The sequence below is a fragment of the Dama dama genome, chromosome 15 (assembly GCF_033118175.1).
Source record: "Dama dama isolate Ldn47 chromosome 15, ASM3311817v1, whole genome shotgun sequence".
Lineage (NCBI taxonomy): Eukaryota > Metazoa > Chordata > Mammalia > Artiodactyla > Cervidae > Dama > Dama dama.
Genome location: NC_083695.1, coordinates 86,404,077 through 86,425,488, shown reverse-complemented (window position 1 = coordinate 86,425,488; position 21,412 = coordinate 86,404,077). Strand labels below are relative to the sequence as shown.

At 40.3% G+C, this 21,412-nt stretch overlaps 1 protein-coding gene across 4 annotated transcripts in view; it reads right to left on the bottom strand.

Moving 5' to 3' along the window:
• Nucleotides 1-1,170: 1,170 nt before the first annotated feature.
• WDR11 (WD repeat domain 11) overlaps nucleotides 1,171-21,412 on the bottom strand; it is a 54,574-nt gene continuing 34,332 nt past the window's right edge. For 3 of the 4 annotated variants that reach the window (XM_061162786.1, XM_061162788.1, XM_061162789.1), the window contains 16 exons: nucleotides 21,025-21,133; nucleotides 18,904-19,028; nucleotides 18,056-18,203; nucleotides 14,256-14,362; nucleotides 13,723-13,837; nucleotides 13,182-13,353; nucleotides 10,776-10,884; nucleotides 9,379-9,441; nucleotides 8,039-8,104; nucleotides 7,105-7,282; nucleotides 6,397-6,492; nucleotides 5,726-5,891; nucleotides 4,904-5,001; nucleotides 4,295-4,440; nucleotides 3,388-3,511; nucleotides 2,125-2,793 (listed from right to left, as the gene is read on the bottom strand). In XM_061162786.1, the coding sequence (XP_061018769.1) occupies nucleotides 2,488-2,793; nucleotides 3,388-3,511; nucleotides 4,295-4,440; nucleotides 4,904-5,001; nucleotides 5,726-5,891; nucleotides 6,397-6,492; nucleotides 7,105-7,282; nucleotides 8,039-8,104; nucleotides 9,379-9,441; nucleotides 10,776-10,884; nucleotides 13,182-13,353; nucleotides 13,723-13,837; nucleotides 14,256-14,362; nucleotides 18,056-18,203; nucleotides 18,904-19,028; nucleotides 21,025-21,133 (2,128 nt within the window). In that variant the 3' untranslated portion in view covers nucleotides 2,125-2,487. The other variant, XM_061162787.1, reaches the window with a different exon arrangement.

Genomic DNA, 21,412 nt, shown 5'->3' with positions numbered 1-21,412 from the left:
ACTGCCAAGGAGCGAGGCCTGACAAGCACGTCCAGGGGTGATCTGCACAGGGAGATGCCTGCTGCCCTGAAGTCATTGTCTCTCTCCTTCCAAATGCCCCACTGCTGGTGTCACCCCGGGAAGCCTCCTTTGCTAAAGCACAGATAACCCAATGTGCTTAAAGTGCTTCCATGCAGAAGCAAGCTGAAGGTCAGACTCTTGAAAGTGATTCACTCACCCTTGTCTGCTCTTGAATTCAAATGCTCACCAGAGAGGAGTGGAGCAGTTCCAGCTTTCAGCCCACAAGGTCATGGGGAGAGGGCGGTTCGGGTTCTGCTCGGACCGGACTTTAAGTTGTGTCCTGACCCAGACTTGCTGCCACCCTAACCAGCTGGGCTGTGACACGGTGCAGGCTCCCAGGGCCTCTCTGCTCAGCACTGGCTGCTGAGCTGCTCTGCCTGGTCCTCTACGCACTCCCACAATCCAGCAGTGGATCACCGCCTATCTGTTGGCCTCCAATCCCAAGCACATTGAACTTTCAAATGCCCTCTGCTGGAATTTCTACTTCTTTCTCTTTGCTTACTAAGGCCGGCATTCTTTTCTCCCTTAGCCAGTTGATGGCTGAATTAATAAAGTTCATCCTGACAATCATTTTACCTACTAAACAATATAAAGAGAGCTGGGTTTGCCTCTGGCCTTTAAAAATTTGGTGGCACCTACCCCGGCAAAGAAAGGGCAAGAAGGTGACCAGCCACAGGACCAATGAATGGATCCTGGGTCTCTTCTAGGACATTTAGCAAAAGCACTGGCCTGGGAACAAGCATTCCTGGGACAGGCCCTTCCTCTCCATGGACCTCAGTTCCTTGTTCGAGGGAGGTTGATATCTAAGGGCAGAGACTACGATTCTATGTAAAAACACCTCCCGGTGGGTGTTAGTACATATGCCACCCTGGACGTCCAGGGGAAAGACAGGAAGACCATTACCTCACCACTCAGAGTCACAAGCTGAGCCCTGCCCACCCAGGAACCCCAGCGCAGGTGTTCCACCCTGTTCTGTGTTGCAGCCCCGAGTTCCTGCAGCCCGGTTCTGGATTCAGCAAAGCGGCGCTGGAGGGCGGGCAGCTGGACCAACTCCTGAGGCGCCAGCACACCACCCGACGTGATGCAGAGCAGCTCAGAGGACACAAAGGCCTGGCTGGAATTAATTCCCTTTTTATCATTTCTGTAAGTTACACACATTTAAATTTTTAGCAATAATTTATAAGTCACATCTCATATAGTTCAGTCATTGGAAGAACACAAAGACAGAAAATTATTAGAGCACAGAGTCTTCAAAGAGGAGGTTACTGTAACCCATCACAGAAGGAGCTAAAATCCCAAATATCTAAGACTCCACAGACAAAACCTAAAGCTTACAATTTCTCTAAGAGCCTATACACTTGAAATTACAAAATTCAGCAACTGCCTAACCAAGAAACGAACAGTTCTGTTTTCAAGGTAAGAGAACAAGGAATGCCATGGTAAGTCACCTTTACTGTTTAAATGTTTCTGTTCTGTTTATACCTTGAATGGCTGTATATACACACAGGCACAGCATGTATTTCAGTATAGCTCTCACAAGCTGCTTTTACTACAGATTTAAATCTAGTCTATGTGAAAAGCAATTCAATTGCTTGGATCTTAAATTTTTAAAAAATGAAAAGCATTTCTAGGGACTCTTAAAGCTGTCTGCCAAAGTATAAAATGTTATACTTTCAATATCTGAAGCATTCCTGTCTTTCTCTGAGATAAATACAGGTCCTGGGACTGGCTTCTTATAGTATAAATGCTCACATACTGTTGTGCATACATGGTAAACAGTCCACGAGGGCCCCGGAGGGGACGGGACCCTCGTAGGTCTGGCTGTGACCGTCCACAGCCAGACCAACACCCCGGCCGCTGCTCTTGAGGCCAGGTGCCCTGGGGCACAGAGACTGGTCACTCTTCAGTCAGTCAGTTCTTGCTTGGGGGATTCCAGTTCGGTCAACAAATCTCTGCCAGCTGCTCCAGCCTTTGAAGCAAAAAGAACTGCTCCCTGTTTAAACCCGAGGTTCTTTAAACTTCGGGCATAATCTGCATAAATAGCAGAGATGAGCTTCTGTAAACTGCAGTTAAGGAAGAGAAGGGCAGAGAGGGCTCCAGCAGGTTCCCACAGGCTGGAAACAAGGACCAGCTCTGCCAGGGGAGGGCAGCGCGGGAGGAGCACAGGGAGCTCTTCTGGGGGAGGGCAGCTCACGGCGGGGAGGTGAGGTTTCAATCTGCAATGTCCCTGCACTGGCACCAGCTGAGCCCAAAGCCCGACCTCCTACAAGACCCAACTAACATGCCCTCAGATGCTCCAAGGTCTAAATGCACTGAAGGAGTAGAGAGGGAAGGATGACAGAAGAGAAATACATGTGCAAACCCTTGAGCTGCTTGCAAGCCTGAGAGGTTGGCATTTAAGGGGCAGATCCAGCCTCACTGAGTGGCTCAGATGGTAAAGAATCTGCCTGCCATGCGGAAGACCTGGCTTTGATCCCTGGGTTGGGAAGATCCCCTGGAGGAGGGCATAGCAACCCACTCCAGTATTCTTGCCTGGAGAAATTCATGGACAGAGGAGCCTGGCAGGCTACAGTCCATGGGGTCGCAAAGAATCAGACACAATTGAGTGACTATCACTTTCACTTTGGGGATGTTAGACAGCCCTGTCCCACTGTGTTCTGATATCCAAAACAGCTCCACTGAATCAGAGCCAACTCCGCCAGTGCCGAGATGCATGACACTGAGTTCAATTTTCTGTTAAAAAAAAATACAGAAAAATAAAAAACATGACATATAGCTATGAGGCCACAATGTAACCACTCAAGAAAAAGTGCAAGGAGAACAACAAGGCCTCTGCAAACACAAGGACCTGAGAGTGGGATTCTCAAGCTCCTTCTTTTCAAAGAAAAACAAGTGACTCAAGTGGCGGGCGGAAGCACTGACATGCTCCTGGTCACACGGGGCCCCCGTGACCTGCCCAGGTAGCGCACCTCTCTGAAGTGCCGCTGCGTCCTGCCCCGCGTTGGCGCGCCCCTGCGGTACCAGCCCGCCTCTCTGACCCACTCTGTGGGCATTTACTCCAGCAGAGCCTCCCGCACCTTTCCTGCACTGCTAGTTCCTCTGTCTTCTTTCTAAGTTCAAACAAGACATCACAAAACCTGGGCTCCCTCCACCTCACAGCCCTCCCTGGCTCTCCATTTATCTCACAGCTGATGCCGGTGGGGCAACAACCTTCTTTCTGATTGGTCGCTTTTTCCTGGCTCTGAGCAGTCAGAACACAGATTTTTCTCCATACAATAGTTTCCTCCCAGGCAGCACAGCCAACGGGGATGCTTAAAACCCACTCACGGCATCTGGTTCCCCCGCAGCAAACACGTCCCAGCAAAGGATATCTGTGTCCTCACTGACTTCAATGGCTCCGTACTTGAGACAAGCTTCCATAAACAAGGCCGCTCTGTCGAAGTACCTCATGCTGCTCAACAGAACACAAAGCGCGTCAGGAGCTGTGACTTTCATCATCTAGGGGTAGGACCATCCCAGGGAGTGTTTCTATACAAGGACTTGTACATACTCTCCATAGAAGCCCGAGGGCTGCGTGAGGCACACCAGCACTGGTCTCTGCCCCAGCTTAGAGGAAAGGAGAATTCTCATGCTCCAACCCATTGCTGTTTTCTATTAACTCTTATAAAACATTTGTGAAATCACTGAAATAAAGACAGGACAAGAATCCTATCTTGTCTGATCTACAGAGACAGGACAAAAATCCACAAACCCAGGTCCAGATTTCACAAGTAACTTTCTGTCCTATCTGCCTCAACCTACCTCCCTTAGTTTTAAATAAACAAAATGTCCTATGGTAAGTGATAAACATTAATATCCCTTCAAGGTTCTCAGAGGGGACACCTCTAACTTGCCACACGTTCTTCCTCCTTCCTACTGCTTTTCTGCCTTTGTCTCAGTTGTTCTACTCAAAGCTAAATTGACCTCAATTCTTTTTAAATATTCTTTTTAAACAGTTAACTATTAGGTTTGACTAGCAGATTGGCAGAGAAGTAGCAAAGTTCCTACACCAAAAGAATAATGAATAAGCATGGGCTGTTTCACTCCCTTTAGTTTTTTTCTAAAAAATAAACCTAAAATATATGCTTCTCCCTTCACTCCCAACATCAAGGACTATCACTTTCCTGGCAGAGCCTCATGAGCGTGAGGTGGTGAATCCCGGGTGGTTCTGACCAGCCATGGACAGCGGGTGTACCTGTGAAGCGTCTCGGCCACGCTGGAAAAGCAGCCCAGGGAAAGGAGAACCAGAAGGGCCTTGGACTTCTGGTTCACTTGAGGGGAGCAAAGGTGGTCAACCCATCGTTTCAAAACGTCAGCACACTCTTCAGAATTTAAGCGGACCTGAGAAAGATGCTCATGTTAAAAAGGACACCCTGCACTATACTGAAAGAAAAAAGGAATTCAGTTGAAATGAGATCAACAGATCTCAAGTTGTTACCATGAAAGAGAGCTCATCTCTGCTTTATGACACAGCCCCTGCTGCTGCAGCACCGTGACCAGAGGTGACAGGGACCTACGCCTCAGGACCAACGGGTCCAGGACCACCTCTTCGCTGTACGTAGTCTGGACTCACACCCCAGCAGGGACAGGAGGCAGCTACTTTCACTAATTGCTACCAATGCAACCTCCACTTTGCAGTAAGAAGAAATGCAATTTATATGCAAAGAAGAAGAAGATGAAAGTTGCTAAGAAAATATTTGTAAAGCCGCTCTGCAGCCCAAAAAAATACCTTCAAATCATGAGTCAAAAATTCAAGATTGAACTTTCCCGCCTGAAGTTCCAGGCACCTACTAGAATCACCTACTTTGGCAAGCCACGCTGCCCGGTTCCACTCGCCGTAGGTCTGCAGGTAGCGGCAGGCATCCGCAGCTTTGTCTATCAGGCAGAGCAGCTGGACGCCCTCTGGAAGACAAGACAGCAGCCCCATGAGTAAGGCTGGAGCTGTCTCTCTGGCGACTCACTGAAGGGTAAAACCACCATCTGACTTCACCTGGTCTTGGACATCTTATACCTACTGGAGACATGACTGACTTAAATTTTAAAATGAAGTATTAAAATAGGGTTTTACAGTGTTGTCACTCAAGTAACCTGGGTTGGCAGTACAAATACAGTCCAGAAAACAAGAGTCAAGACTATCTCACTCACTGGTTTTAACGTTTAGGGTGCCCATGTTTGTCCAATTTATGTATATTATTCTGGCAATTATTAATAACACCGCTTTTACTCTTTAAAAATGCACTGGTCTAGATGCCTAAATTATATGGTCATCTTATAATATGAGGGCTTCCCTGGTGGCTCAGATGGTAAAGAATCTGCATGCAATGCAGGAGACCCAGGTTTGATCCCTGGATCAGGAAGATTCCCTGGAGAAGGGAATGGTAACCCACTCCAGTATCCTTGCCTGGACAATTCCATGGACAGAGGAGTCTTGCAGGCTACAGTCCATGGGGTCACACAGAATTGGACACAACTGAGCGACTAACACTTTCATTATGTAAACTGCTAGCAATAATTTATTTTTCTCCAGTGTATATAAAAAAGGAAGAAATATTCCTAATAACCAAATACTTTCCTAGGAATGGGTCTGATTTTTCAGAGTACTGACAAATATACCCCTATGCTTCACCTGCCAGTTTTCCGTTGGCGATCATATTAGTTGCCACAAGCTTGATGGTGCTCTGGGAGGGGCCTGACGAGGTGACGGTGGTGACCAGGCAGGCTTTCAATGAATCACAGTAATAATGCTGGTTGTCTGCGCTGGTTTCCAAAAGCAACTGCACGGCTCTGTCTGTCTAATAAGGCAAACAGTTCTTCTAGTTATGAGGCCATTTTCCTCCAACATAACCTTTCAAGATTCGTAATTTGGAACACTGAAGTTTTCAGCTTAAAGAAGACTTTCATTGTCAAAAATTATCCATAAACACATAGTTTACATGTATACAAGTTGAACAAAAGTGCAACACTGCTTCTTTAGAACAACTGTAAAACCACAGTCTGGTTTACACAGGTACTTATTTAAGCTCTGTACTAGTCAGACAAAACCAAAACAAAACAAAAATAGGCAGGCCTCATGTGACATTATGGAAACCAAAATTACAAGTTGGTTTACCATATATTTTTGCTTTCTCAGAACATCTGTTGGTCTTATTTTGAGAGAAAGCATATATTTACACTTATACTTTCAGGGAAATGTTATAGTGTGTGTGCACGGTGTTTGTGTGTGATATAAATGATGCTCTAAAATACTAATCAACCATCAACTCCCTGAAACATGAAAAGAGATAAAAACTGACATACTTGACCCAAGAGAAGCAGCTGGTCTGTACATTTCCTTGTATGATCATAAGTTGACCGTTTTACTTCCTGAAGATTAACCCTTTCCAACTGAAATTTCTAGAGCAGAAAAAAAAAAAAAAAGAGAAAATTGAGTCTGGATTTTAAAAGTTTTGAATTATTTAACTATTAGTAAACATTGCTTAGACTTCTGAGTCAAAGAAGAAGTCCAACAATTGAACAAGAATTTGAGAAGAAAAAAATGTTGAAATGTACTATAATCTGTGTGCATGTCTGCCTGCTTACAGAAACTGGCACTTTAGTAGAGCTGGAAGAAAAATCCCTATGTGTAATTCAGTACTCTACTGGAGGTTAAACAAATTATGAAACTACCTTTATATATATAGAACAGCAAATTCAAACCAAGTAAATTAAGTATTTGTTATTTACAGAAAATTAGTAACATGAGAAAATTAAAATGAACCAAGTTAAAAATTTTTAAGACCCCCCCCAAAATTAAAAGGCTGTTAATAAAAAAATTTTAATGTCTACTAAAAACTCAGTAAGTGTTTATGAGCTTTTCAAGTCCTGAATCAGGCCTTTTTTATGTGACTGTGCCAAGAGACTCATTTCTGTTATGTGGACCTTTACTGAGTACAAAGTTTCCCAACTTTAAGATACTTACAAAGAAAGACATAGCTTTAAAGGTTTTTAATATATGAAACGTAATACCTGAAAATAGGCATTTTCACAGAGGACGTCGTAACATATATCTAGCGGGTTGTTCACTCTGTCCCGAGGAGCGGCTTCTTTAGCCACTGGTGTGCTCGCGGCCTTTTCCTGGGACAGGCTGTGCAGATAGTGGGCGGCAACAGTCCAGAAGTGCAGCTCCGATTCATCACCATAAAGCCTGGCCAGGGTGAGACCACAGTCTCCACTGACCTCACGCAGCAGCTTGGGGCCTGGACAGGGGCTCCCCACGGCAGCCTGAAGTGCCAGGAGCATGGTGCTGGCCCGTGAGAGACCACGTGCTGGCTGATGGAAGAGCTGAAGCTGCAAGTCCTCCAGCCCCGTTACTGGCTCTCAAACAGCACAGGGCCCTGACTGCACGGGGCCGCTTCTGACCCAAGCCTCCCTTTGTTCTGTTAAGAGCAACACTGTGGTGCTGTAGCCTGTGCTATTATTTACCTGGTTTGCCATCAGCACATCTTTCAATCTGCACCAGTTAAGGAAGAAGTTCCTCTGGGATCACTGACTATATAAGGTGTGGAAATAATATGCTCTTTATTCTCTGGGGAGTGAAGGGAATGGTCTTTCTTATAAGGGATGGCTCTACTCTAAGTAAGAACATATAGGTTATTACTTCTAAATATAATCTAAATATAACTTATGGGTATACTTAGGACATGTCCCTTGTAGCTGATATTTTAAAAAGCTATCTGTAGAATGGAGTCTTTTCAATAGAGAAGGCCTAGATCTCATGTTTTTTTCTTTTTCCTATTTGTAATACTACTTTCAAAACAATCTGTAAGCCAACTATAAAGGATGAACTGATATATTTTCTAAAATTCCAAAGAGTTTGGTTTTAACTAACAACTCTTGATGAAAGGAGTGAGTTAACCTGAAATTCCCTGTCTCTTACACAGGACACTTCAAATAATGTTACCTTGAAACAAGCAGGCATCTCTGCAGGAGAGTAAACTCCGAATCAAGCAAGAGTTTCTTTATGTCACTGCAGGCAGGAATCCAGACAAAGGCAAGACAGAATTTTTGAATCCATCAATAAAGGAGATAAATCAATACACTCTTAAAATGGAAAATTCTACCCAAAAGATATGATAAGAACCTACAAAAGAAGTCACTTTGCCACGGCCCTAAAACTGCAAAAGCTTACAGAGCTTAGACAGCATCTAGGCTTGGAGAAGTGGAACCCATCAACCACCGCAGCTTAAGGTTCTAATTCTGATTTACCTTCTTGAAGCAGCTCAACTCCCATTCTAAAAAATATGAACAGCTACCTAACTACAGGAATAAGAAAGTCATTGTTGATAAAATGACTTTAGTAAATGATCATCAGGAACACTCTATACTTCAGAGAAGATGCATTCAGAATTTATTCTTCAAAGTACTGAAAAATTAAAATATATAAGGAAGAAAGGCTAGTGTTTCATAAATTGATATTTCTACAATAGCCCATTATAGACTATGACCTGTGTGCTACACCATACCATTGTGGAAACAATAAATGAAATGGCATTGCCCTGATCTTTTCAACAGAAAAAAAAAAGAAAAAAAAAATAGACTTTATAAATCAGAAAGAAGAGGAGATAGTCTTTAAATCTATTCTTTTCCATTTAAACATAAATGCTAACCTTGGGACAGAAAAGAGAAAAAAGTAATTACTTTGAATTTGACATCAATATAATATTCCCTTAGCATTAGTTTATTAAGTATTAAAATATATGTGATGGATTCTAGATTGCCAAGATATGTTTTCCCAAGAACTCCTTGTGGAGTCAAGTTTTTCTACTTCCTTTCCGTAGAAAAGGAATAACACTCCTTTCCAGTGTTATTCACAGTACCTATCTGTAAATGCTCTTGACTCTAGGGAGCACATTAATTTCTTAGCCAGAATTGTGCACACACAGCAGCTGACACAGAGAACTTATCTCAGCAGAGAGAAGCTGACACACAAGAATTGCCCTGTGCACATCCATCCTCTAACGTGAGGCTTCGCAGGGCATTTGTGCTGGAGGCAGGCTAGCTACAAGGCGGCTTACCCCACTGCTTCATCTCCTGCCCTGACATGAGACCACAGCAATCTGAAACTTACTTCCACAAAACAAAGACTCTAAAGGGAAACAAACTGAGGCGAAGAGAAGAGTCTCTCCATGGGCCACTAATATTTTCCAAAACAAGGCTTATTTTAACTTTAAAAAGTCTAAATCATTATGTTCTTCTTTTTCATAAGCTTATTCTCTAATAAAACATAGTCAGAGTGCTTACTTAGACAATGAGTTCAACTGCTCTTGAAGGAGATTCTTTATTTCTTCATTTTCTGGATAATCACTGTGCCAAGAAAATATTTTAAATGAGTTCATTTTTTATTTACCACCATTTATTTCTTTACCAGGAAAAAAAGTTGTGTTAATACAGAAATAACTTCTTTGTAGTCCTTGGTTAAAAAACTGCATGTAGACTGAAATAGCAATAGACTACTCAGGAACCTACCAATCATCTTTAATGTCTGCTTTTATCTTATTGAGTCAAAACTGAGAAATGAACACACAAAGTTTCTCTGGCTTTCAAGAAACCAGAAAATTTATTAGTGAGCTCTAAAACTATCAGGTTTTAGATTCATATTAATAAGGAACTTAGCAATGGCTACAGGAATCTGCTCGTTGCTCTGCAAAATTAACATTCATTTCTCTGAGTAGATACTTCTTGGAGAAAAAACATCTCATCACATTTATTATTTTAATTCTCCTAACCCAGGGCTTTGCTGGTGGCTCAGTGGTAAAGAATCCGCCCGCCAGCGCAGGAGATGTGGGTTTGATCCCTGGGTCGGGAAGATCCACTGGAGAAGGAAATGGCAACCCACTTTAGTATTCTTGCCTAGAAAATTCCAGAGAGAGAGGAGCCTGGTGGGCTACAGTCCATGGGGTCACAAAGAGTCAGATACGCCTAAGTGACTGAGCACACACACAACCCATGTCTATCTGTGCATTCCACACAGCAAAGGTCCCATAACACTTGTGGTAGTTTAACTAACCACTACCAATAATGGTTTCTGTGACTATTTTTTGCAAGGAGGCAGGCTATAAAACATAAAACACTTCTGAAGTAGATTCTTTTATGCTACTTTTAAAAAGATTTAATCTTGTCCCCTGACCCTGATGCTGGGAAAGATTGAAGGCGGGAGGAGAACGGGACAACAGAGGATGAGATGGTTGGATGGCATCACCAACTCAATGGACGTGAGTTTGAGTAAGCTCTGGGAGTTGGTGATGGACAGGGAGGCCTGGCATGCTGCAATCCATGGGGTCGCAAAGAGTCAGACATGGCTGGAGTGACTAACTGAACTGAATCTTGTCCCCAAATTCCTCTTGGCCTCAACTGGCCCTCTCCACACTCAGAATGGCATGCCCAGGTTCAGACCGTAACATGACCACAGGGCCACCTGACAGCCCTGTGTGTACTCACAGCTGCGCCCAGGTCCCCAGAGTGGGAAAGACAAGAGGCAGATCAGTGACTCTTTCAGGGTCTCTGCCATCACTGCCTCAACTCGGTTTTAAGGTTCCAATCCCTGTAAGCCCTGGAGACCAGCCACTGCTAATTTTCATGGGGTGTCCTTCAATCTTAAATCAATTAAGAAAGGAAAACAAAAATGCAAAAAAACTTACACATGAGAAATGTCCAAAGAATACTGTCCATTCCAAGGCTGATGTAATAAGAAAGCTTTCAAGGTGAGAGCAGCCCTGGGAACAAGGAGATATGGGCACCACACAGGCTCTAGACAAAAACACAGATTTTGCTTTTAACAAGTAGAACTGTATACAACTATAAAGCTTCTGCTATAGACAGTTCACAGAGAAGTCAGAAGACAACAATGTGTAAGTCTGGTGGTGGCAACTCAGACAGTATATTAGTGTAATCACTGCTTAAGACACAGGGGCTAAGTGTTGGCAGAGAGTTAAACCGAAGAGTCTCTGACCCCACAGAGATAGTACTGAAAGTTCTTGGAAACAGCATCATACAAAATATTATTAAACAAGTCTTATAGTTCTGGATTCTTTTCTAAGACACTGCTAAAAAGAATATTGTTTTATGCCATTTTACGCCCCTGATCTAGGCAGCAGGTAAGAAGGATTCTCCAACTTAAAAACAGGGATTCTAATTATCTACATTTGTCTGATTTCCCCTTTTACTGGGAGAAGAGGCAGTGTCAGAAAAATGTAAATAAGGGGCGGGGGTGGAGGAAGAAGACTAAGCTATTCTAAGAAAACAGATTTGAATCAACATCCTATGATCTTCTCTACTTGTTATAAAGGAGAAATTAAGCAAATATATTAAATATTATATCACTGCATATGACCTCAAATGATTTTATTATCCTACATCAATACGGTCCAAAATATATTTCTAATTCCTCAGAATAGAAATATATTACATCAAACATATTTTTCCAAGCTCAAATCAGCACATTTCTGGCAGCAAACACATAGAAATCTTTTTCCTAACTCCATGTTTACATTCTCACCTGTCTTTATTCTTTAACATTTATTGAGTGTTGTTATGAGTTTAAAGTTCAATTTGGGGAATATATGCACAATTTCATTGACTTTCCCCTTTATTACTTTAAAACTTGCCCTTTTTGGCTGAGATTGCACCACTAGAGATTCGATAGGATTTTTTTTTTTTTTAGGAAAATTTTAAAAGAAAAATGTAATATAAAATCTGGTTGAGGGTCACCTGTTCATTCATGGTATCAAACAGTCATGGTATTAAACATGGTAGCCCATTAAGCTAACAATGGGCTCTCATTCATTATATAAAGAGTTTAATTTAAAAACAAGTACCTTGGCTTTGGAGACTTTTAGACTCAAATTTTAAGATAAAGGTCAAAGAATAGCTTCTCAAACATCTAGATTATATTTGCATACTTCTTTACCTAGAACTAATAACTAAAAGAAAAAATCATTCTTGAAATTCCCTTAATTTCCTCAATAACTTTATGTTTTAAAGTTTGTATCTATGCTTGTCCTTCCCTAGAGGGAGGTCCTGCTACTTCTGCAGAGCTGGCAGGGATCCTGAGGACAGATGTGGGAATGCAGTGCTCCACTGCAGCTCACTAGACGGCAGTCACAGTTAGAGTAAGAAGCGATGGTTCCCAAATACAGTGGCAGGGGTGGAGAGTGACACAAACAAAAACCCATTTAATCTAAGTTAAAGGCAGCCCAGTCAACATTCACAGCAACTCAGTAGTGCCTCAAGCACAAACATAACATGAAGGGTCATGTTTTTAAAACCCTACTGACTCTGAATGACAAAGACTGACTCTGTGAAGGTACAGACAATTTCCAGAGCTGACAGTTTCTATGATGAAACTCTGTAAATGATTAAACAATTCTCTTATGACTTTTTTTTACAGATGAGATAGCCCAGTGTGTATACCAAAGGTATGCTTGGAGAAAATTTAATGAAGGGACATCTCATTTTCAAATAGATTGATGAGTACATTCACAAACTTCTCATTCATAGCTACTTTTTACTAAAATAGCTTTCATTCTCAGAAAAAAAATCGCAAAACCATCATATAAAAAAAGGCAGGGTAGTGCAATCATCTAATTCTGTTTTGGCTGGCCCTTTAACAAGTCATAAGACAGGCATTACAATTCACACTTTCCAAAGTTATTCTTCCATGATATATGGTTGCAAAAGACACAAGACTCACTATTAAAAAGCCAGCAGCACTTTACCACTAGATTTGTGTCCTCTGATGAGCTCTCCTAAAGTCTGAGGAAGTCATTTTTATTCATGTAAACATCTTTGATCTTTTGACAGAGCACTCAGAAAGAGGTCAAGGAAGGGGCACTGCATAAACCAGCGTTGGGGAATGACTGACATCTAATTACAGACTCTAGCATCTCAGCAGTAAAAACACTCAAGCTTTAAGTTAATATACATTCTCAAACGTAGATTCCTAGAAAGAAAGAACAAAATTAAAGAGAAGCAGCTCTCTCCCATGAAAAGAACAGCTGGTGCAAAATAAAGACATTTCCAAGCATCCTTCCCTTAGAACTCCGTACCGGTCAACTCCTGCTCATCCATCCTAAAGCACGTGGACTTCATGGACATCTCCAGGACCCTGATACACCCGTCATCGGAAGCCAGGATCACTTTATCTGACGTGCACCAGTCCACGTCCAATATCCGAAAGGTTACATTTCTTCCACTTCTTAAACTACTCACCATCTGAACCTTCAAGAGTGAATTTGGTTGTCACTTTCAGAAAGAAAAGGAAGATGTTTATCATTCCAGACTAAACGAGCAAGAAAGACAGTGCCTGTGGTGAAGGTCCAGTTCATGTCTAAAACTGAGCAGTCTTGGGCAATCTATCTTCCACATGCAGACTGCATTTTGAAGGTCCCAGAGATAGTGATAACATTAACAATCTGTTGAGCTGTCACCTTTAGAACAGAAATACTATAAAAGAAAAATTTTTAAAGGAAGAAAACTGTTCTAAGAAGCTTGACAAACCCATTTATAAATCAGAAGGAAGGAAAAAAATACATAGCTCCTGTGACCAGCAGCTTCATTTGCAGTGAACCCACGTGGAGCTAGGCTTACCTCTTTAGAATCCCATACTTCAGCTCCATCATTGTACATTGCTATTAATTTTTGGTTTCCTTTACCAGGGGCAAAACGAATCTTCTTCACCCAACTTCGGTGTGTAGGTATTCCTCTGAGGACAAAGAGAAACCAAAACACCGATATGAAGTAGAGTAATATCTCGTTATTGAGAGATATGTCCAATGTCTCTTTCTATTTCTGCTTTTGATGAGGTCCAGTGAAATGACAGGAGAATCACTCTGCTTTCTGGGACAGGGGTCACACATGACAGACATGGTCTGCTCTTTAACAACAGCTGGAATAGTGTCCCAGCACTTCTGTGTGGGCCACCTGCAGGTAACGGTCATCTATGACTATTCTGGAGTTTAGTTCAAGGCCGTTCCTCTCAAGTTCTGTAACAAGAGACCCAAGGGTCCAACCTGCACGTGACTATATTTAGTGACACTTATTGCCAAGTAACAAGCCACAAATGGAACTATATCAAGATTTTTTGTTTCAGCCAAATAATACACCTGAATTCTGACACATACCTGGACACTCTGCCTTTCAAATCCCAAAAATTTAAATTTCCATCCATGTCTCCAAGAACTAATGTATCACCTTTCCAAGCAATGCAAGTAATGCTACCCATACTCCCCTAGAAAAGAACAGCAACAAACACACATCAATTTCACCACTTATAAGCAGTCACAACAGAGAAGTACTTTTATTTAACAACTGTGAAGAAATAATAAAGATATCTTGCTTGTGGTTTAGTCGCTAAGTCGTGTCCGACTCTTTATGACCCCATACACTATAGCCCACCAGGCTCCTTTGCCCATGGGATCTCCCAAGCAAGAATACTGCAGTGGGTTGTTATCTCCTTCTCCAGGGGATCTTCCCAACCCAGGGATCAAACTTGGATCTCCTGCATTGCAGGTGGATTCTCTACACACTGAGCCATCAGGGAAGCCCCTAAGATACTGTAATAAAACATAATTATAAATGGATTCCCTTTAGTATGAACATCATCAAACACTAACAGAGTTTAGTCACTAAGAGGGCTACCTAGCATTTCAATTTCAACTAAGAAGAAACAGAAGATTTCAATTCAATAGAGATTATCATCTGAACTAGATTTATAGAGAAGGGATGTCTTTTGAGGAAGAACTACTTCAGAGAAAAGAAAATTAAAAGAAGAAAAAAGAGAAGGAAAGGACATCCTTTCACGAGTTATCCCTCACCGCTAAAGGATGAACACATTTATTCTGGGGGAACTCAGAGCTGTCTCACAACCGTTCAGCAATTCTTCTACTGAGAAGAATTCTTCTTCTTCTTCATTACTAGGCAGTACATCTGAAACTAACATAATAGTGTGTGTCAACTATATTTCAATTAAAAAAGAAAAAAAGATTCATAGCTTCACTGATACCTTCATGAATAATGAAGGAGAAGAGATACTGTACACTGAAGGCATCTGTAAAATCTGAATTCACAGAAGGTTCTGCAGAGAAGTTACACAGGGAAACACAAATACAAGAATGAGACACTTCTGTAACAAATCAAAGTGGGTTGGAAGGAGCATGCAGCTCTAACACATGCACAGAGGTACTGTGATGGAGAGACGCAGAGTTGGGGCTCTCAGGAAAGCTATGTGGACTTGAATCCCAGCCGTATCACTGAATTTGCTGTGTGATGTGGGGCATGCTTACTTAATCTTTATATGTCTGGATTTATTATCAATAAAGTAGGGCAAGCTCATAAAATTTGAGGAGTTCCTATTAGTGTTAATAAATTTTTACAGGTAAAGGCCTTATGACAATGTTTGCCACAGAGTCAATATAATGCTAGCTATTCAATAATATTGCTCAATTACTTTTCTACTTATATTCTTATATTCAAAGAAATCTTGTTTCATCATTTGTAGAACAATATTAAAAATTCACGTTTGGTTCTCATGGTATTGCTAGTAAGAAGTAGGAATGCTCCCAAGTTTTGCTAAATTGGCTGTTAAAAGACTTGCGCATATACCAAATACTGCATAAATCCTAGTGGTAGGTCAAGAAACAAAAGATAAAATTGAATTAAAAATAATTATTCTAATGATTCGATTAGTAAAAAACTTAGAAAGCTATGTTAAATAAATAGAATTCAGTACAATATAAAGCAATACTCCAAGATCTTATTTCGATTATTCTGACCACATTAACAGAATGTTTAAGAGTTTGACTTTAAATTTAACCTTTTTAAGTCCTGAGGATTTTTTTTAAACATTTTTACATTAGTTTCCAACTTCTAAAAATTAGAATATTAAAAGTTAAGTCCAGAAATCTGTCACCAGCTTACAATTACAAGTGATGTATTAAAACAACTGTACAATTAAACAATATAGAACTTTCTATCTAAGAGTTTGTTGATGGGATACAAGCCATATGAAGATTCTAAGGTGCTTTTGGAGAAATGTGGGACAAACTTGCTTTCTGGTTCCAAATAATCCCAAGAGAACCAATGGAAGATTTAAAACTCAGTAGAGTATTTTTAGTTGGCACTGATATGTTGCCTACATGTAAAACACGATGTTCAAAGGATCGAAGTAAAGCTGGCAGCAAACAGATAATCATTCTCTCCCACAGTTTTCTGAATAAAGGCAGTCAGTCAACTATAAACTCTCCATGGGAATGTAATTTAAAATATATCAGGATTCTTCTTTTTACCATTTCTTATATGCTCTATAGTTCTGGGGCCAAAATTTAAAGGTAAAGTTCCAACTCAAAATAACTGGCTTAGTGGCTTAGTACTTTATATTTGGAAGGAAGGTTAAGAAAAATATTAGATTAAAATAAACAAAACCTCTGCCTCAATTCTACACACTGGTCACTGAAAAATATTTTGATTACTGAAAATAAAAATAATGAACCCAAATCAATCATTCATGTTTTATACAGTAGATACATAACTCTCTTTTCCTAAAATACTCTGCTCTAAAATATACACTAATTTCACTGGAGGCTGGATCCTTATTAGGCTAGTCATTCTTTGCTTCCAGCTGTAGAATAAAAGGATCTGGCAGGCAGAATTAAGACTTGTTATATCCTGACCAGACCTCCATAAGAAGAGGCAGAATCTTATAAGCTGTGTTGTGCAATAATCCTAAAAGCAGCAGGACTTTTCTCTCCCCTTTTCTTCCCTACAAAAAGGAAAATTCATGTGTCTAGTGTTCAAAAGTTTTAAACTTTTTCTAGAGTGGGGGGACCTAGAATCTCAGAAATTATTGGATTATTTCTATTCTAATCTCAAAGATGATGTAATTAAAAACAAACAGAATGAGTTATTAGCAAGTGGCACTAGAGGAGCTAAGGTGGGGCCTTCTCTGAGGTCTAAAGGAGGAGCTCTGAAAGCCAACTGATTTTCCAGAATAGAGCTCATTACACTGAAACTCTTAAGGCCACACTTTTGAACTGCAGTTTTTCTATCTACGCACTTAAAGTTAGGTTACTGCTCCTATTATAATGCCAAATATCAATCTTTCACATTTGCATTATTTTTATCCTTTCAAACTTGTGAAAACTTTTGGCACTATTAAGAGTTTAAAATAGACATTACTAACTCTCAAATATGACTCATTCTGTGTAACAGTAAAACTGGAATTACAGCTTGAAAAGCACTTTCACATGCTAGTTATATATAGTTATATATATATATATATATATATACATATATAAAATCTCATCCTCTACTTAATAGGTATAGTAATATTAGCAAAAACATTTTCTTCATCCACTCAGGAAAAAAACCCATCAGATACATGCTGACACAAATTATTAACTATAAATCCTTAGTTACAGAATTCCACAAGGCCATAGGGGATATATATGTTAGTAAAGATTAATAAATACCTTTATACCTACAACTTGATTACTGTTACCTAAAAATAATACTAGATTTTTAAATCAAATCCTTCAGGGTAATACTTGAAATGTAAAGAGGAGAGACTAGAGTCCGACACACAGACCTGGTTTAAACGCTGCTCTGGTATGTCACGAGGCCAGGCAACCTGAGGAAAGTTACTCATTCTCCCTCAATCCTATCACAGATAAAATGGAAATAGTTCCTCATGAATTATTATAATGACAAAAATGAGCAGCATATGTTATGCCATCAAAATAGTTATAATGCTGTTTTCCAAAAGTATGGGACAAATTTAATCAATGGTAACATCTCCTTAATAAAGTTTATTTAGATTAAATTTTTCTGAAATAGTTTTCCACCTTAACTGTGGCTTTACTGGATATAGAACTAATGAGGTCTATGGTAAGAAATCTTCATGCAGGTTTAACCAGTTAGGACTCACGTCTGGTGGGATCCGAGCACTGTCTTTCACTGAGTTTCCTTCAACAGTGAGATGATAAACTTGGCCATCATTATCGGTGAACACAAAATGCTCCCGGGCAGAGATGTTCTGACTGAGTTCAGATTTACTTTCAGCCTCCTGCAACAAGCTTTGGGATGGAGGAAAAGAAGATGAAGAATTTTTTTCCCCCTAGAGTGACATAATGAATTAATTCACCCAAAATACAGATGGATTAACAGGAGGTCAAATCATTTTTTTAAAAAAAAAGGCTGAAACTAATCTTTGCCTGGCAATAACAGGAAAACACAAATTATTCTTCATACCACGACTGAATGTTTACCCTGTACAGAAGAATGTAGTAATCTAGACTTCACATGGGAAAGAAGCCTCTTTGCTGTTTCTGCGGCAAAACAGAGGCCTTATCTTGGCCCATCATTCTCTGAAGTTTTTTATTTGTTAATCTGGTGGGGACGGGGCAGTACAAAAGTTAGAATTCCCAATACATTTCTGTGGTGAACATAAATGACAACAGGGTCCACCTGGGTGTTCACGCTATGTTCATTTGAACTTCAGAAGCTGAAGTCTATGGAGCCGAAGGGCACTGAGAATCAATCATGCTCACTAACAGGTGCTGACATGTAAACTGCACGCTGCACCAAGCAATGCAATTACTAACTAACTCTTTAGTCATATGAGCGTGTACTGAAACATCAAAGACTGTTCCAAAGTGGACTAGAGGTGCCTTAGGATGCCACCTGTCTAACAAAATTCCCAAGCAGGAAATAATAAATTCCTGGTTATCTGTAATAACCAGGTTATTACAAATGACAGTGGCGGAAGCAGGGCACCTGATCACAGATGACTCAACCACACTCAGCTCCGTATCTGAGACCACAGTCTGGCGGGCCATGGCCTCTCGGGTGGCCAGCTGCTTCTTCCTTAAGCTCTTCAAGTTGTGAGACGGTGACCATTCCTGTGAATCAAAGGCAGACACACCCACAAGTGCTCAGTTCCTTTTTCTTCCAGAAAAGCGGGCCATACTCACTATTGCCCAGCATCACTTCTTGTCACTGCACATGAACTCACAGTTTGTTCTTAGGTTTTACATTTTTTTATATTTAGAAAGGCTGAAGGCATGCATTTTCATTAAAGCTTATGATAGAAGGTTTCAATAATCTATCTCTATTTCCTTCCACCTCTAATCTTCAATTAGAGCTTAAGGGAAAAGAGCTTAATGGCAAACTCCAAAAGGCTTAAACTTTTGATGCTTTCATTTTTCAAAATCAAAATAATACATTTAGTTATGGTACCTCCCACTCCTTACCTCCCCACCTCCCCCTTAGATGAGCTGATCACACACTCCTCCAGTCATTGCCCATTATCACCTTTAGGCCCACCCCAAACCTCTAGTTTTATTTATTTACTCCTGGTTATTCTAAAACATTTAATCTAATATCCTCTCACATGTATAAATTCTTAAACATGTAGTTATTTTACATGCACGTATTTGTGGTCTGCATGAACAGTAGTGGATTATGTATCTCATCCCATTGCTCTTTTTACTCAGCACAATGTATTCAAGTCCCACCTCTGTTGTTTCTGTATGTTACACAGTACTTCATGGGTACATCTGTCAATTTTCAGTCTAGTTTTTAGTTTAGTTTTCCCAGGAAAGGACACCCAGATTGTCTCTATACTCTCATCATGGGCAATTACCTGCACTGAAATTTCAATGTCCACACAGAAGTTCCTGTGTGACCAGAAGCTGACCAGCTGGGGCAAAGAGGACGTCTGTGTCTAAGTGCTACCAGCTTGCTCTGCAGATTGGCTTCACTGGTCTACACCCCTACCAGCAATGCCTAAGAATTCTTACAGCCCATACCTCACCCACACGGGATGCTACTGGCATTCCAATTTTTGTTTGTCTAGAAGGTTTATCATGGCCATTTTACTTTGCACATCTCAAAACCCAGGATTCTTAATATTTTTCACATGCTTCTTGGCCTTTTAGGTCTCTCTGACATTCATTAACTGGTCATATCTTTCATCTTGTCCATCTTTCCACTGGGGCTACTTCTGCTTCATTGCAGGAGTTCCCACAATACTAATTCCATAGAGGGATTAGTTAGTCCTCTGTCCATCTTAAGACACTGGACAATTTCTTTTTTTAAAAGAAAGTTTAAAAGTTGTCTTCCATATTTAACTTTGACAGTAGTATGGTTCATTGAATAGAAAGCACCAATCTTGATGTAATCAAATTCATTAATTACCTTTATGCCTTTTGGTTTGAGCTTGTGATATCCTCTTTTACCCCCAGAACACAAAAATATTCTTCTGTATTTGACTATATTAATTTTATCGCTGTACTTATTTTCACATTTAGGTCATTAATCCTGTGGAGCCCACCTCTGAATATGGTATTATGCATAAATCCAGTATTTCTCTCTATGAAGTTAGAGGTTCCCAACACCTTCTACTAAACAGGCTGTCCCTCCCCTTGGGTTTGTAAGTTATTGTGCTGTACATTAAGTTACCAAATATTTATGGGCCTATTAATGAGCTCTTTATTATACTGATCCATTTCTCTTACTTGGGCCAACATGACATTACTTTATTTCTATGGAGTGGGATGGGGCCTACCTCCACCCATACTGCCTATATTACTCTCTTTTTTCCAAGGTTAACTTAGCTACTAAGGACTTTTATTTTTCCATAAATATTTTAGAATATGTTTATCATGCTCCTCAAAATATCTAAATTAAATTTTAATTGGACTTTCACATAATATTAGCTTAACCCATCCAAGAAAATAAGAATTATCTCTATTTGTTTAGACCATCTTCTCTGAATATACATTTTTTGCAATAAAACATATAGCAGTAATGATTTTAATTTGAGCTAAAGAAAAATATTCACCACGTATATACATACCCAAATAAACTGTTTACTTCTTTAAAACTGTAACTTACCAAAGCAGTTATTGCAGGGAAGTTTTTGGACATTTCTCTAAGAATGGTACAAGTCCTAACATCCCATAACTCCAGGGGTTTATCTTTGAATACAACTGCCAAATACTGCCTAAAATAAACAAAATTACTAAATGAAGCTCTTTTTGCAGTATTTTCACCATAAGTAGTACAAATGAAAAGTTCATAAAGCTCAGATGACACATTCTAAATGAAGATAATTTAAACTAACTTTTAGCCCTCTTGATTAGTAGTCCTAAGAAGGTAAAGCTCTAAGATGACCTATGAGAGTCACACACACCCTCAGGGCAAGGAGCCTAGCTCTGAATGAAGAATGAGAAAAGGCATGAGTTCACATCCAAATCTTAAAATAACCCTCCTGAGGCTCAAT